Below are 16,076 nucleotides of genomic sequence, written 5' to 3'. Positions count from 1 at the left end.
TTCTCTTTCTTCTATTGTGACCCCTCCTGTCCTTTCCCGTAACACCTATACGTGTTACAACTCTGAAGCCTCTACGTCTCGCGATAAAAGCGATTTTCGAGCTGCGACACGGAATGCCTCAACTCATCAACTTTGTCGCGTAGCTGCCTACACTCCTCCCGTGATTGTCGTAGATCGTCTCGCAGCTCGTCGAGCTGCGATTGGTACAACTTTATAATCCTCCCGTCTTTCAACGTCCAAGTAAGAAGTAAGCGACTCCGTGAGATCGCGCTTATTCCCCTTATTTGACCTCAAGTGGTCAGCCCTGGCGACGCTTGCTTTGGAGATTGGTGGGACCGATGAGAGTCTCGGAGAGCCAGAACTGGGACGAGGCCCATTGTCTTCCTGTCCTTCATCGTCTGCGGCCGTATCCGTTTCCTCAGCGAGGTGGAGTACATCTTCGACGTCCAAACCAACCATCTCCAACGATTCATTTATAATTCGGTTTAAGTCTTTCGCCCGTTTCACATCCGACGGACAGTTTGGATCCCCAGTTGGCTTGGGAAAATTAACTATTTGATAAGTTTGCGACGAATGGCCGTCGCGTCGCGAGAAATTCTCCCCCACTACGCGCAATACTCCTCATAACAAATGCGATCAGTACCATACCTCTAGATCGATACCAAATGCACTCTTACAGCTCCACTACTTGATCCCACTTCGCGGGGCCAACGGGCTTAATCTTCTCGATCGCGTCGAGCAAAGTGTTTCTGTCTTCCAGGGAGCAGTTCTGAGACCCGTCGCGGCCACGTTTTGCGACTGTGGGTGTTGGAGTGGCCTGAATGGGACCGGCAATAGCCCCTGGCGACGAGTGTCTTGAACAGAAAGTGGTGATGGAGACATGGTGGAATTCAGAGGTGGCAGTGGTGAATAGGTCTGAATCGCATTTGAAGATAGGGCATTTTACGTTGGCAGTTCGGAGAGAAGCGTATTCATACTGATGGCTGGTTCGCTGCCGTACGGCTTTAAAACCCTACATAGCAAATCACATTGCGCTCCTTGCATTTACTCCTGAGATGCTCAAAGTAGTATATATGTAGATAATGTCGTTATCATCTTCCACTCTCAGCAAGGCCCCGGGAGTGCTGCCAGCATATTTGGGTACGAGGATATCTGTGACCAGCGACGGGATCAATCTCGACAATCTTGCTCCGGATCTAGCCCGACAGCTCCACAACTTCGGCATGAAACGAGAATTGATAAAGCGATACGGGAATGACACAATATATGTAATTTACCATGCAGCTGGCGTCGCTTTGCGCTTTACAAAACTATCAGGAACGATGTCGACGGGTAAGTCAATTTCTGTCCGCAAAACTATTCAAACTGAGCGCGCCGTCAGCTAGACCTGTTCGAACTGGACTCTCTTGAGCTCTATAATGCAGACGAACGGTATGCACCTGTATCTGAGAGCATTCTGCCATTCAAAGGTATCACGCACTCAACAACCGCGCAGCAATTTATTCAGGCGTACGGAGAACCAACACAGAAAGGCGGCGGTCTCAGTCAGAGCCTTGACATCTGGCTGCGCTGGGACCCGTTTGACAGCCTATCTACTATTTTCCCAAATGACAGTTCTGGTTCTGATAGGACAAATACTGCGACATATCCGCGTCAAACCGGGTTGGAAATTCAAATCGACAACCGCAGTTGGGATTCGGCCAGCAACAGCAAGTGGAAATCCCTTACATTGTATTTAGCCAGTTGAATAATTAATTCTCTTCAATCAGCTACGATACAGTTTACCCGCAGCGTAGTGCTGCATTTCTTGCAGCGTCAGCTATTACCTCAGATAATGGGCTGAAATCCGAGCGGCGCTGCTGGTACGAGCAAAACCGATTGACGCGTTGTTATTTTCGGGACGACGCTCGTATTCGCAAGATGCATTCGGCTCCCGACGTCATCTATTTCTCACAACTTGCATTCACATGCATACTCGATCTATCGTTAATTACATTATCATTATTAGGCTATGCTATTGCCACAGTGTCCCGGTATCCATCTAATCCATAAGCCATTACATTAAACAAGCCAAATGCAATAAACAAAATTATCTCCATTCGGACCACAACACCGGGAAGACGACCTGACACGCCTTCCAAAACACGAGTACACTTTCCAACGTTAGCGCCGGATATTGTGCCCAGCTTGCGCCTCTGAAAAGAACATAAATACTGTACAACGCTACATTGAAGAAATGAGTGATGAGAAGAAATGGGACGGGAAGAATGCCAGAAAGGAGGCCAATAGGCTCGGACACATAGATACCACCACGCTGGAAGTATCGGAAGCAACCTTCCTGTAACCTCCGGAGACGACTGTCTGGAGTCAAGTTAGTTAATGTCTCAGAAAAAGAATATGGCAGCGCAGCGAACATACCCTCGGCCGCAAACAAAGCATATAGCGCCTGAGCAAGAATATTGATGACCGTACTGAGGTTCTTTCGCTTCCAGTAAAATTCATTGAGCTGCGAGACCACTCGATTGGTGTCATCGAGAGAAGGCACTCGACCAGGAGAAAGGAGGTTCGAAATAAGTACGATGTCGTTCAACGCAACCGTCATACCGCCTCCAGTAAGCGGATGGCGCATGTTGTATGCATCTCCAAGAAGTAAAAGGCCGTGGTTGTCGTTCGCTGATGGCGGAAGGTAGGAATTCGGCATTGACCGTAATCGCTCGGTTTCCAAAGCGGCCTTGAATGATGGGACCAGACATGTTGGAATAGACGCCGTGACAACCTCTTCCAGTCGTCGCTTCAAATCGCCATTAGCGGCTGACGGAAGCTTACCTTGGACATCGACAAGCATTCGTGTCTCATGTGTGCCGATCTGATAGACAAGTATAGGTGGGTGATCTCCTAGAATAACATGGCCATGAAAGGGACTCGGAAGTATGGCATCCTTTAATACAATACCAACAAAATGTGATCTAATTTGAACTGGCGTGCTGATGTAATCACGTCTGAATTTTGAGAAGGTGCCATCAGCAACAACCGTCAATGAACCATAGTACTATAGCAAGCGAGTTAGGAGAACGAACCGAAATGGTACAGACAGCTCACTCACGTATTCTGATTGTTCGGTCTTCTTATTAGTGCACCGGACGCCGAGTACTTGGCGCGTTACCTTGTCCGATATAATTTCATTGACAGTGGCTTCCAAAACAGTGACACTGATTAAACATTAGCCATCAGCGAAGTCATAACAGCGCAAGACAGGTCGTACTTCGGTGAATCTTTTGCTGCCCCTCGTAATTTGGCCACAAAGCGCCCGTGGTGAAAAGACCTGCCTTCAAGGGTCTTTTCAGGCGCATTAGGGTCACTTGCGTATGGAATGGAAACGTTCTCGCCGTGGTAAGAGATGGAGTATCCAACTACGTCGATCGCGTCGATGCCCTCTAAACACTCCCGCAGTCCGAGCTTCTCCAATGCCCTAACACCGCCAGGCTGAAGCAATTCGCCAACTATCCGATCAGGTTCGGCCCAGTCGCGTTCTGTAACATAGAAGAGTAAGATATTCGCGTCACTGAAGAAAGAAATAAACAAACCGGGTACCTACCGATGAGCAAGACCTTTCGTCCTTGGCGGCCGAAAGTAGCCCCGAGAGAGGAGCCAACTACACCAGCACCAACAATGACAACGTCGTACTGCGAAGGAATTGACATAGACTGGACTGTGGAATGCGCGATTGAGAGAATAGTGGGTAGCGGGGGCGGGGGAACAGACGCGAAAGTTTACCGCGCAAAAAATGTCTCGAGGCGAAAAGCCCGAAGTGGCTCGCAAAGAATGCACGCGTGAGAAGAAGATTGCAACGACAGAGCACGGGGTTCGCACAAGGAGCAGGCAATGCCGGCCGGGCGAAGAATATGTTGATGGATGAGGGAAGGTGAGCGTAGTTCGAAGGGAGCGTGGGTTCTGTCGAAGTTTTATGTGAGCAGCGGCTGGCTATAAGTAAACGCTAACGCAGCGCCTTAAAACTTAAGGTGGTGTGGGCGACTTCGACGACCCGGTCGGTTGGTCCTCGAGGGGAACTTTATTTAACCTTCCCACTAGAGAACCCTGACCCATCCTTGAACCGCTAGGGTCCGGTTCAAGCACAGACCCAGTTCCTGGTTCATGAGAGAAGTGACGTGACTTTTAGAAAACCTACAGCAAACACAATATGGCAGGTACATCCTCAGCTTGGGGGCTAAGTGGGATAGGGCGGTCTTGATTGTCGGTCTCGAAGACATATTCCCCTGGGTTACTATGTGCTACTAAAAACGGTGGATGTGACATATGTGTTAACTATAGTTGCAAGCTGAATACATAACGTCGCTTATGCATATGTCAAATGGAATACGAATAACTAGTCGACGGTTGATGATAATAATATCTGTTACGCTGACTGTCGGCAGACCCGCTAGCCGCCAGTTCATTTATCATACAAAGTGCAATGCAGAATGAAAAGCAAAAGACATTTTCGTTTTGTAGTTGCGCCACCAGTCTGGGCCGGTATCGGTGTTCTGCCTCCGAGCGGCTGGTTGCCCCTAACCCTCACTCAGGAACAAGAAAGTTTAATAAGCGAATGACAAGTAGACATAACTTACTGTATAAGTTATCTAATTACAACTAATCATATAATCGAAATTTCTAGATCAATTGGTCAAGTGTCTTCAATGCGCCGCGGGGGGTATTTCCTTTGATGAAGGAAACCAAGCATATTTACTACATGTGGTTGTGTCTAGAAGCAATGCGGAATGAAAGCAAGGGCAATGATACCTCTTCCAAGCAACTGGCATTAATGGATGCTTACCAGTACCCTGGGTCGTTGTACTTTTACATCTTTACCGTATACTTTCGAAAACTTTTCTAGACGGTTACGATTGCCGGATTTACGATTTACGATTTCCCGATGGCTGCTGACAGATGTTCCTACTTTTGTTGTTTGACACTTGCTCTGTCCAAGGTGGCTGGCTGGCTGGCTGGCTGTTCTGCAGTATCGCAACGCGATGAAGCTTGTCTACAAATAGCAGCATGCTACAAATGCAAATTCGATCAGCCCGCCCAAAGTTGGTCGGATCATACACTGTTGCTTTCTAGTTAGCCATAGTATCCTGTTTGGCGGAATGAGTGCCATCGAGAAAGATTTCTACTGTTAATCGTGCTAGCGCAGTTGCTGGTCTTGTCTGGTCTGATAAGGTACAGTTTCTGCATGCCGAGCGATCGTCAATGCGACGTCAGCTCATCGTTGGGGGAATATGCCTCTGCCTCCTCAGCGTTCTCGGCTGCTAGTGCTTAGCTTATCCGGAACTCAAACCTAACATATCGTAACTACAAGGCCAAAAGAACCCCGCTCTATGGTGATTTTTCCAGTCCTTCCTAGGTTATCCGGAATTTACCTTGATTGGCGTGCTCATCCAACAACCAGTTCTCCTAAAGTACGAGACTCCGCAGCCTCCAGCCTCCTGATAATTCCAGACACCGCAAAGAAGATTTGCTGCGTTACGGCGTGCAAGCGCTGAGTATGAGAAGGACGATGTGAGTGTGTTCGTGGTAGGCTGGCAGCTTGTTTGTGGATAAGGGGTCGGTCCGGGTTAATGTTGGTTAATATGATGATCCAAACGCAAAAAAGAACATATGAATGAACATTGTCTTACCGGACCCGACTGTTCTGAACCCGATATCCCATAACCGAAAGTTGTTCATGCTGGTTCCAAATTTCGCGTAAACTGTCAATGTCAGATCCTGTCTCATTTTCATTTTGTACGGCCCGGGGAGCCAGCCAGCCAGCCAGCCATCGACTTAATTTTATAAATTATTCATTCTTTCACTCTCGTGACATGCGAAAGTTCAATGGCTCACTTCTGGGTCGTACTATACATCAGAGTATAAGATAACAAGTCGTTCGCAGCAGAGCGCAACACGGGATCTTTCATTGATTAAGTATATCTCAAGTTCGCACACTACGGAAGACGTTTCATTATTTGGTCCCGGTCGTTGACGGAGAACTTATTATAAACACACCGTCGTAGTCGCTAGCCACGACAGATGCTGACCATGTGGGCTTGCACACAAAATCAGCGTGTCTATCCTAGGTAGAATATTTTGGCATGAATGAGAGTTCAACGTCTGTCATATCGTAGGGTCACTAGTCAGTAGCGGATACATGCCGCAAGATTATAAATATGTCTACATACATTTGCTGACATCAAGATTGCTTACCTGTATTGCCACTTGCAACGATGCCAGAGAAGTCAGAGTGCTAGTTCCTTCTAGGAACCAAGTTCGAGAGGCTTGGATCACAATATCAGCCTTTCCATCTCAGGCTGCAGCTGATGGATAACTAATCCTTGGAAGACAGCGAATTTTATCGGACAGTCGCATTCGCAGATGCGACTCGCTAGTCTTCAACGGGTTTCAACCCCAACCCAAGCGCAGGACGCTGACTAGCTCGCCTTTCGAGTCACGTGCCGGGCATCGATATTACCTCGAGGCTGTTTGGTGAGCCATCGCCACAAATATAGCCCTAACCGCAGCAGGCGTCGTGAAACCCAACCTGCATATTTTTGTCGGCGCTTTAACTGTAACTGTAAGTCGGCTAAGCTATGGCTGCCAGCGCCTGTTAATGTGAGTGCCGGCAGTGAACGCGCCCCAGATCCATCATCGGCATCATGATTAGACCTCATCTTCAGACCTCATCTTCAGGCTGCACCATCTACATTATCAACAACGACATCACAATATACAGAAACTTTGTTTCCTCTTCAACTCACGCAATCTCCGATTGTCTGTCCGATTCTGTGACGTGCCCATTGTCGCCTGCCATCTTCCGTCAGGTACGGTCTTACCCGCTTGGCATCTGGTTGTTGGGCCACCTACCAGCACCTTGTCATCCGTTTGGACGATCTGACTTCTCCCGCCGCCAACCGGCAATCACCACCGTCCTGGCAGCATGGCTTTCGAAGTCCCGGTCACACCTCGGCGGGTCAAGGTTTACGAGTTGCAACAAGAGAACTGGCATGACAGAGGTACAGGCTTTTGTATCGGCGACGTTATTAATGTACGATTTTCTTCCCTTACTTTGCGGTCCACGCCTCGACAGTTGCATGTAAAGGTAATTAAACGCTAACTTATGTACTAACAATAGGACGAGGCGTATATCCTTGTCAAAAGCGAGGAAGAACTAGATCGGTTACTCTTAGAGGCGAAAATATACAAGGAGGTCCAGTATCAGAAGCAACAAGGTGAGTAGTATTCAGCAATATCTAGCTTGTTGGACTATGTTTTCTTACATAAAGCTCTGAATCGCAGACACGTTAATTGTCTGGACAGATCCGGACGAGACAGATCTAGCGCTTAGCTTTCAGGAGGGGGAAGGGTGTGCTGCCATATGGTATAGTTGCGCCTAATGTCATTCTGTCTTGTGGAATGTCGCTAATCCATGTAGGGAATTTATAACTGAAGTCCAAAAGCATCTGGGGCTTGACGATAATCAATCTGAGGACGCGAATGACATTCAAAACGGCTCAATTACACTTCCACCAGAACCAACTCTTGGTGCCTTGCCTGATATCGAACGCAGTCTCACGTTAGCATCACATACCCAATATGGTCGTGACTCTATAACAAGGGATGTCCAGGATCTAGTTAGTATTAACTGAGTGAAACGCGGCAATGATTTATGGGCTGAATGAATTAGGATTATATTGGCAAATTAATTCCGCTGCTGAGCATGGCCGAAGATCTCGAGAGTCTGCCCGACCTGCATTCACTTTGTCGAATAATGAAACTTATAAGTATGGATCATGTGTTTCAATGATTGCCTTCCTGTTGCTAATTGATACAGTCCTCATGAATGACAATACGATTTTGGAACAGATTCTCCTTGATGAGTATATTGTGGGTGTAGTAGGAATATTAGAATGTGGGTCCTCTCATTGGAGTCCCTGTATGCTTACAATCTGACGACTTCTATTAGATGATCCTGAGTTTCCGACGCACAAAGCCAATCACAGAGACTACATTTCCGACGGTTCTCGGTTTAAGGAGGTAGTTCCGATCCCCGATAATGCAATTAGAAATAAGATAAAATACACATTTAGGCTACAGTACTTGAAAGATGTTGTGCTGGCTCGCTTGTTAGATGATCCGACATTCTCAATGCTGAGTTCGATGATATATTTCTATCAAGTCGATGTTCTCAATTTTTTGCAGCATAACGAAGAGTTCACATCTGAGCTCTTTGGAATTTTCAGGAGTTCAACTTCGTCGTCGCAGGGACTAGAGGATTTACGGAGTGACGATTCAGAAATGAAGAAGCACAGGGGTCAGCAGACTATTCAAAAGAAGCGTGACGCAGTAAGATTTATTCACCAATTTTGCCTTACCGCAAAGAACTTACAACCACAGCAACGATCATTTTTATATACAAGTTTCGTCAAGAAGGGGTTGTTTGATGTGATAGACTTCGCTCTGAGAGATGACATTCCAAATGTGCGTATAGCTGGTACGGAGCTGATACTTTCGATCATTGACCACGACCCGTCATTTGTTCGTTCCGTTGTTTTGAAAAAGGCCAACAAAAATACTTCAATTATTGATACCCTCATTGACTTGTTACTAACTGAGTCCGATTTTGGCGTCACGTCGCAAGTGTCAGAAGCGATCCAGATCCTACTGGATCCGACATCTGGTCAACCACTCGAAGCTCTGAGAAAGACCGCGGACATGTTTCTCCGCCAGCGGCCTGATGATCCGGAAATCGAAATCTTCTTAGACTCCTTTTACAGTCAATCTGTTCAACGCTTGTTTCAGAACTTAGCAGATTTGCAATCGTCTGACAAACTGAAGAACATGTCGTTGCAGGTTGCGGCGCTGTATGGCTGCCTTTGTGACCTTGTTTGTGCCTTTATTAGACTGCACGGCTACCGCAGTCGGTCGTTTTTCGTGGAGTCAAATGTTCTGGCAAATATCAGCCAGTTGTTTGGCAGTTCGCATAAGTCGCTTCGGTTAGGTTAGTATCAAGAATTTCAATGCGGGACATTGATTAACATGAATCTAGCGGCATTGCGATGCTTCAGACAATGTCTGGGCACGAATGATGAGTTCTATTACAGATTTCTTATAAAGAAACGACTATTTGCACCCGTGGTGGATCTTCTGGTGGAAGTTGGCAGCAGAAATAATTTATTGAATTCTGCATGCCTTGAATTTTTTGAGTTCATCCGAGCAGTAAGTTGTTGGATATGGCGCCGTGTTTCGGTTTTACTAAGTGTCCCGTAACAGGGGAGTTCAAAGCCTGACTATCAGCGCAATATGAAAACACTAGTTACTCATGTTGTCGATTTATATCGCGAACAATTAGAGAAGCTTGCTTTTTTTGAGACCATTAGGTCGTTGTTATTGCGGTACGATCAGCTGCATGATGATTCGATACCAACCTCTGATATAGCCCTCGCCGACGCGAAGCTCACTGGGTACGTTGCACTCCCTTTTGTTGTACATCATATCAGTTCGACGCTCACATCAGTGTATGTAGTATTCCGGGTCGCGGTAATGGGCTTCGTGATTTGGCATCTGATGAAGATGAATATTTCAATACGTCGGATGACGAAGAAGACCAGCTATTGGAAGAGCCTGTTGAAGCTAGTGCGGTAAACATTCCTGAGCCAAGTGGCGTCAAAGCTAGAGACACTTCGAAAGCTTCAGAAACTGATGGTGATCTCATAATTGATTTGCCGTCTGCGCCAGTTGGCGACGAGTCCATAGGTTCTTCTTTTGGAATTTCTGAAGCAATACATGGTAGTGAGAGTCTGGAAACGGTAAATGAGACAGTCAAATGGTTGTCACGGGTGAAGAGGCAAGCAGCACATGCGATTTCACTGGACTCGGAGTCTACCCCTCTTACGCCGCTTCAGGTACTGGGTGAGAAGAGACGGCGAGATGAGGCGAAACAAGAAGAAGACGACGAGCTTGTCAAGCTATCATCGAAGAAGAATAAATCCGGTAGTTCTGCTCCCAAGTCGCCATCCTCTTCTAGTGCTGCTCAAGGAAGCAACAGTGCTACAACGAAGAAAGGATTTTTGTCAAGTGTGAACAAAAAAATCTCAATCAGTTTCGGATCGAAGCGATTTAAAGATAAGGAGGAAACTTCTAAGTAAATCAGAGTATCGAATGGCTGTATATTACATTTTGTTTTACTCTAGTGATAATATTGGAATCAAGGTCATTTTGTTGGACATTGTTCGGTCTACATCTTGGTTGAGTGACATTTATTATTGCTTGGGAACGTTTTATTTATTAGGTTGGGATACGGCGTCTTGTATTATTCTTGCATCTGTTTTGTACCACCTACGGCCCTGTTTTATTTCCTGATGCATGTATCTCTATCGTGTGTTCTTCACAGATTATAAACCTAATTCATATTCTTGTGTATTATATACAACAACTTGGAACGGATAATATAACAATTCCATTTTGCTTATATTTCTCTTCACTGTAACTACAAGTATATCACATGAACCTTTATCTTCAAAGTTTCGACTTATTCGGAGTTGCGAAACCTAACTCGTCGCTCTCAAGTATAGCTGGGTTGACTGTTTAGTATGGCACGCACATCGTAACCAATCAAAAACTGCATTGGCTTACATTCAGGATATGGAAGCGAAATCTGCTGTCCAGTATGCCAAGCGGCTCCATCAACAACAATGGTGGCACCAGTAATGAAGGACGACGCTGGCGAAAAAAGGAAGACTAACTAATGATTAGATGAGCCTGGTATAGCTTTTTAACCTCAAATACCAGTTGCATTTGCTACGTCATCAATTGTACCAAATCGCTGGAGAGGAACTGATTTTCTAGCCCTTTCTTTCATCCTTTTAGGGAGAAGACGCGATATTCCCTCCGTGCCATCGATTGGTCCTGCGCTAATAGTTAGTTCAGTCCCTACATGTCCGCTTAAACACATCGGTGTAACCAAACTTCTTACCGGGTGCGATGCAGTTAAATCGAACTCCAAACGGACCTAGTTCAACTGCCAAAGCATTGCTGAGTGCGTCAATCCCAGCCTTGGCTGCACCAACGTGGCTCTGGAACGGAACCCCTAGTGAATGACCTGTCAGTTCCGGCATATTGACAAAACTCCAAGTTAACCCACCGTAATAATGTAAGGTAGCTGATACAAAAACAACGATTCCCTTATTTTGAATTAGCTGATCCTGTGCCGCTTTCACAGTATTATAGCTAGATGACTGTGAGTAAGCATTCAGCCTGATATAGACCAGAGCGCGGCATGCCTTCCTAGCAAATCGATGTCTACTACTGACTTAAAAGCGTTGCTAGAAAGATGTCTGAAGTCAGCCAAGAAGTTACCGGCTGCTCCACATATAACGTAGTCAATTTTCCCAAATTCCTCGACACTTCTTGCAACAGCCTCTTGCATTGCCTTGTAATCCCGCACGTCAACGCTCAAGCCGATGACCTTGCAACCCTTCCGGAGCTGCTGAATCTCTGCTGCTGCCTTCTCTGTGACTTCCTTTTTCCGACCAACAATCACTGCATTTGCCCCAAGAATAACGAGCGCTTCAACTTGGCGGCGGCAGATTGTACCCTGTGGCAATGCTCAGCAGGCTATCAACGAATCCAATTGAAGAGATTATTAGCTTACCGCGCCGCCTGTGCAGAAGACAACCTTATTATCAAAGATCCCAGGTTGAAACACGGAAGTTGAATACGCGGCCGTCATTGTAATTGTATTTCAGTATTTCATTATCCGGTGGTCTGTAGAGCGTATTCGTTTATGATAGATCCAGTAATTACCCTCGGCAAAATGTAGTGCACGTGTAAAATATGTGGGGAAAATAACTATCCCAATGCGGCTTGACGTTGACAAACTAACTTAAAGTTCAAGGTTAGGGTCTTTATGTGTTGGCTAATGATGGGGACTTCCTTGAATTAAACTGAGTTAAAGTCTGCTATCACTGCAATACTTCACTTGGAGTGCCGAGCAATTGCAAGTTTACAATGTCTATAGGGCTGCTCCGAATATTCGAATTATTCGCCGAATATACGTTATTCGCATAAATATTCGCAAACCCTAAAACCCTGAAACCCTGAAACTCGCAAGCGGAAGTCATAGTCTATTACGGTTCTAATTTAAGCCATTAAGGCACAAACAGCGAGCATCAGCATCAACATCGGCATCATCTCTCCCTCCAGTGAGTGTTTTCTCACACCAGTAGGTCTCTCCCTGCGTTAAAGAGCCTCTCTACTAATACTTCAGAGGCACGGATTGCCAAGAAATCTCGAGCAGCAACTGCCAGCTGAGAGAAATCTCATTTATTGACCCTCCACCACTGGAATAGCCATTCGGATCGTCCATGGGCTTAGGGCTGGACATGATATCGCCCACAAGAATTCTAGAAACTCTACTGAAAATTTCATCAGGCAAGTCATGGTAGGGCTGTTCACGATACGATATCGGCAAGGTTTGAGCAAATCGGCAATCGGCATCGTCGAACTTAATGTCTGCCGATAATTATCGTCTATCGTATCGGCAGACGTTAGAAGCTTGACGATACGATATCGTCAATATCGATGACGATACGATATCGTCAATATCGATGACGATACGATTATCGTCGCCGATATTTATTGATAATACAGTAAAATCCTGTTACGCCGGTTCAGGATAAGCCGATTTTTTTGACTATTAGTTTTCCAACTCTTAAGAAATTTATCTCGACAAGCCGACAATCACTTTGAAAGTCCATTGAAAGTACCTGTAAACATCACTTCGGTTAAACGGGCTTTTACTGTATGACGTGTCTCATTACCCTAAGCAGAAATTTTTTGGGGCGCACCATATAAGTTAATCTGCAATACTATAATCCGTAATTTCTAAGTTTAACAAATGACTGGCTGTCTCATCTGGCCGCAATGTTGTTGAAATGACAACTATGACTTCACCAATAGCTAGGTAAAATGTGTAAGCTATAAAGTTCATGCTAAGGTATATGGAGTAATACTAAAAAAGAGCAGGACAGGTCATGAGAGTTGACGATGACAAGTGACATCATCATCATCATAAGAGAGCGGAGTGCGGAAGTGGCCTCGTGAGCTCAGCCACCAAAACAAATACAGCTTATGCACACGCGACTCAGGTACAATCAAAAGGCATATCATTATAATTTAGTGCGGGAAGAGGCCTGCTCGGTGTTCGGAGGCATTCAATGAAGGGGGACACAATGAGAATGTTGATGCTTATGGGAGACATTGACGTTAATTGAGTTATTGTATGATTAGCGTCGGACAACTATAATTGTTTAGACACATTCTTGGGTAATGATCGATCTCGAAAAAAATTACGTAATTATTTTGCCGATTTGCCGATATCGTAACACTTTCTGCCGATAAATATCGTCAAACGGCAATCGTCAAACAAAAGGAATGCCGATATCGTATCGTCGACGATATCGCACCGTCAATATCGGCAATATCTGCAAAAACGTGAACAGCCCTAAGTCATGGCCTGCTACCTACAAAAAAGTAAAAGAAACTGTTAGACATCGGGATCTGGTACAGACAAACGGATAGTTTCGATAGTCAAGTTCAATTAAAACTGGATGTCCTACTTCAATAGACTCTTGTCAATTGATGTTATCCAAAGGAGCTTACGACCCCTACTAATACTTCTAGTGTTTGATGGTCACACCATTGACCATTACCCTTCCCCCGCATCGCCCATTTGGCGATATCGCAATGTATTTTGGACGATATAGGCGATACGATATGCGATATGGGCAAAACCCGGCGATATGGTATTGTGTCCAGCACTATCCATGGCCTCTATGTCGAAACATGCGGGAGCCACTGGATTTTTTGGTGCAGTGTTGTTGTAGCACGTGATTATATGCGAATATTCGCGTTATTTATTCGGCGAATAACGAATATTATTCCCACTGCTCAGGATTTGCGAATAAAATTACGGATATTATTCGCAGTGATTGGGACTTGCGAATAACGAATACGAATAATGCCGATTACTGCTTCGTATTCGGAGCAGCCCTATGTGTCTATATAATTAAGAGCAACCAGCAAAAGATATTGTTCGTTTCACTCGAAATCAACGCAAGCCCGCGTAGGCCTTCACTTTAAATCACTTGGGATAGGGCAAGTGAACTTTGAGTCGCTGTGTCGACTAGAACTGAGTGAACTCAAGCGTTCTCATCTCTAGTGCCAGCCATATGTCAATTGCCAAATCAGGAAGGTACGGGAGGTAAGAAGTGCAGCTCATATCACCTTTAAATATATTTCTTAAGTCCCGGTTGCGCCACTTAGCTAGGGCTGCCATATTTAATGCAAATAAAGCTGTCCCGCATCTGAAATTCGCAGAAATGGACCATGTTCGTATTTGTTATTCGCAAGTCCCGACTTGCGCCAATAATATTCGAAGAATTTATGGCAAATTCTCGGGTACTGCGAATAAAATTATTCTATTTGGCGAATATTCGCACTAAATCACGTGCCAGAAGTACTCTGCGCAATATTCGTTCCATTATATTATCTGCATATTAACCGCCACTTTCAATATACGGCGTTTACAGAATAGATGCATTGTACCTGAAGGCATTCAAGTGGTATGTACGGTTCAAGTCAGTTGTCGGACACTATATTCGGTAATAGGCACGAATATTCGAAAAATATATCCGCAAATTATTCGTATTCGCAAGGAAAAATGCTTATGAAAGATTTATTTAACTGCTCATCACTACCACTATCAAATCGAGAGTTCTTTTTATCTGTTTCTTGACTTCCAAATCATGGTATTCAAATCCTTTGTGATCCAAGACATGTGAGCTATTACACCGTACCAGATGTAACACAGCTCAGAAGTCGCCCCTGATCACCAAACCTTCACAATCTCCAGCCAACCATCCATAGCAATTGAATCGCGCGAGACTGCATTGGTTTAGTACAGCTGTTCGTCGGACGTGAGTAGGTCTGAATGGCATGATGCATTTTGTGAACAGCGGCCGGCAGCGGACAAATTAGCGTTCAGCAGCCTGGGAAGAGCACAAAGCCATGCTCTCTGAAGATGGAAGTACAACTCAGGCTGTTGTCAGTGGAAGACTGAATATGTAGAAGAGCTACGTACGGATTACTCCCCTAGTTGATTAAGAAAAGGGAAGGATATATCAAGAAGGCGGTAGAGGTAGAGATTCTAATGACCTTGCTACCTTGTCTTTACCAATATTCTCTCGTGAACTTGACCGCTCATATTATAGCTTGCGAATCTCCAATCTAAATATATACCAGTTCTACATTTGTTTTTTACTCCATATCATAATTTCAAAAGCCTTTGAAGCCTAGACTACCCTGAGTACTCTGATACTCTGACAGAGAGTCGATAGCAACTGATATTATCCGTGCTATGATATTCGTACTGATCGTCCGGTACACAATTTGACAGCCAGTAGTTCGTGACAGTCCCCGAAAGGACAATCGCATTGGCTGCGCGAAATACCACGCATGGTGCGTTGCCAATGAGTTTCAATCGGACGAGGGAAATTTTTGAGGAAAACCGTGCACCGGGAATCGCGAGTGAACTACAAGGTAATTTGGAATTTGTTCTGAGACAGGAATGGTGCGACGTAGATACATCTGAGCATGATCTCATGAACCGCCCCCTGGAACCTTTGGTTCCTTACATTTCTTGGATAAATTAAAAGGCCGAACTTGTTTAGCGTATTGTAGCGTCAAGCCTTTGTATTTTTTGTGTTGTATATGTTGAATTGGTCGCTTTTATGACGCACCGTATGGTGATCCTAATCAGATGGTGATCCCGGTCACTACATACAAACTTCTAATTTGTACCTTGTCTTACGTCCCACACAACTAACCAAATCCAACTTTGACTCGCTCGAAACATTCTCTACTTCTTCCTCTTCTTCTACTTCAATCGGGGTTTTACGCGGCCGCCCACGTAGTCGTTTTGCCTCTTCAGCCCCTCGAACGGCTTCAACACTCCCTAGGTCCATAATACTAGTCGGGATTTTGGA

General features: G+C 45.3%; 5 protein-coding genes across 5 annotated transcripts; 2 read left to right on the top strand and 3 right to left on the bottom strand.

Moving 5' to 3' along the window:
- Window positions 1-147: 147 nt before the first annotated feature.
- Window positions 148-549, bottom strand: V1513DRAFT_381497 (uncharacterized protein; the record flags this gene model as incomplete). The annotated part of the gene is made up of 1 exon (XM_066895074.1): window positions 148-549. A coding segment is annotated over one exon (402 nt), but the record flags the coding sequence as incomplete, so codon positions are not given.
- Window positions 550-990: 441 nt separating this feature from the next.
- Window positions 991-2,098, top strand: V1513DRAFT_447934 (uncharacterized protein). The gene is made up of 2 exons (XM_066898462.1): window positions 991-1,332; window positions 1,386-2,098. The coding sequence occupies exons 1-2, from the start codon at window positions 1,083-1,085 to the stop codon at window positions 1,745-1,747; spliced, it is 612 nt and encodes a 203-aa protein (XP_066752681.1). The 5' UTR covers window positions 991-1,082; the 3' UTR covers window positions 1,748-2,098.
- On the bottom strand, window positions 1,936-3,939 carry V1513DRAFT_447931 (squalene epoxidase-domain-containing protein). The gene is made up of 5 exons (XM_066898461.1): window positions 3,596-3,939; window positions 3,263-3,530; window positions 3,104-3,209; window positions 2,419-3,049; window positions 1,936-2,361 (listed from the first exon to the last, which is right to left on the bottom strand). Exons 1-5 carry the CDS (start codon window positions 3,699-3,701, stop codon window positions 2,090-2,092), a joined length of 1,383 nt encoding a protein of 460 aa, XP_066752680.1. The 5' UTR covers window positions 3,702-3,939; the 3' UTR covers window positions 1,936-2,089.
- A 2,753-nt stretch (window positions 3,940-6,692) lies between these two features.
- Window positions 6,693-10,567, top strand: V1513DRAFT_138507 (component of IIS longevity pathway SMK-1-domain-containing protein). The gene is made up of 10 exons (XM_066894208.1): window positions 6,693-7,078; window positions 7,166-7,262; window positions 7,351-7,411; window positions 7,466-7,664; window positions 7,718-7,814; window positions 7,865-7,942; window positions 7,997-9,031; window positions 9,080-9,249; window positions 9,304-9,494; window positions 9,557-10,567. Exons 1-10 carry the CDS (start codon window positions 6,971-6,973, stop codon window positions 10,176-10,178), a joined length of 2,658 nt encoding a protein of 885 aa, XP_066752679.1. The 5' UTR covers window positions 6,693-6,970; the 3' UTR covers window positions 10,179-10,567.
- On the bottom strand, window positions 10,432-11,906 carry V1513DRAFT_447915 (uncharacterized protein). The gene is made up of 7 exons (XM_066898460.1): window positions 11,684-11,906; window positions 11,313-11,626; window positions 11,174-11,259; window positions 11,006-11,119; window positions 10,819-10,938; window positions 10,666-10,770; window positions 10,432-10,604 (listed from the first exon to the last, which is right to left on the bottom strand). Exons 1-7 carry the CDS (start codon window positions 11,759-11,761, stop codon window positions 10,549-10,551), a joined length of 873 nt encoding a protein of 290 aa, XP_066752678.1. The 5' UTR covers window positions 11,762-11,906; the 3' UTR covers window positions 10,432-10,548.
- Window positions 11,907-16,076: the final 4,170 nt, after the last annotated feature.

Source organism: Lipomyces chichibuensis (genome assembly GCF_038497645.1).
Source record: "Lipomyces chichibuensis strain CBS 12929 unplaced genomic scaffold V1513scaffold_24, whole genome shotgun sequence".
In the NCBI taxonomy this organism is placed as follows: Eukaryota; Fungi; Ascomycota; class Lipomycetes; order Lipomycetales; family Lipomycetaceae; genus Lipomyces; species Lipomyces chichibuensis.
The sequence above is the reverse complement of the archived record's forward strand: the minus strand, read 5'-3'. Positions and strand labels throughout refer to the sequence as shown.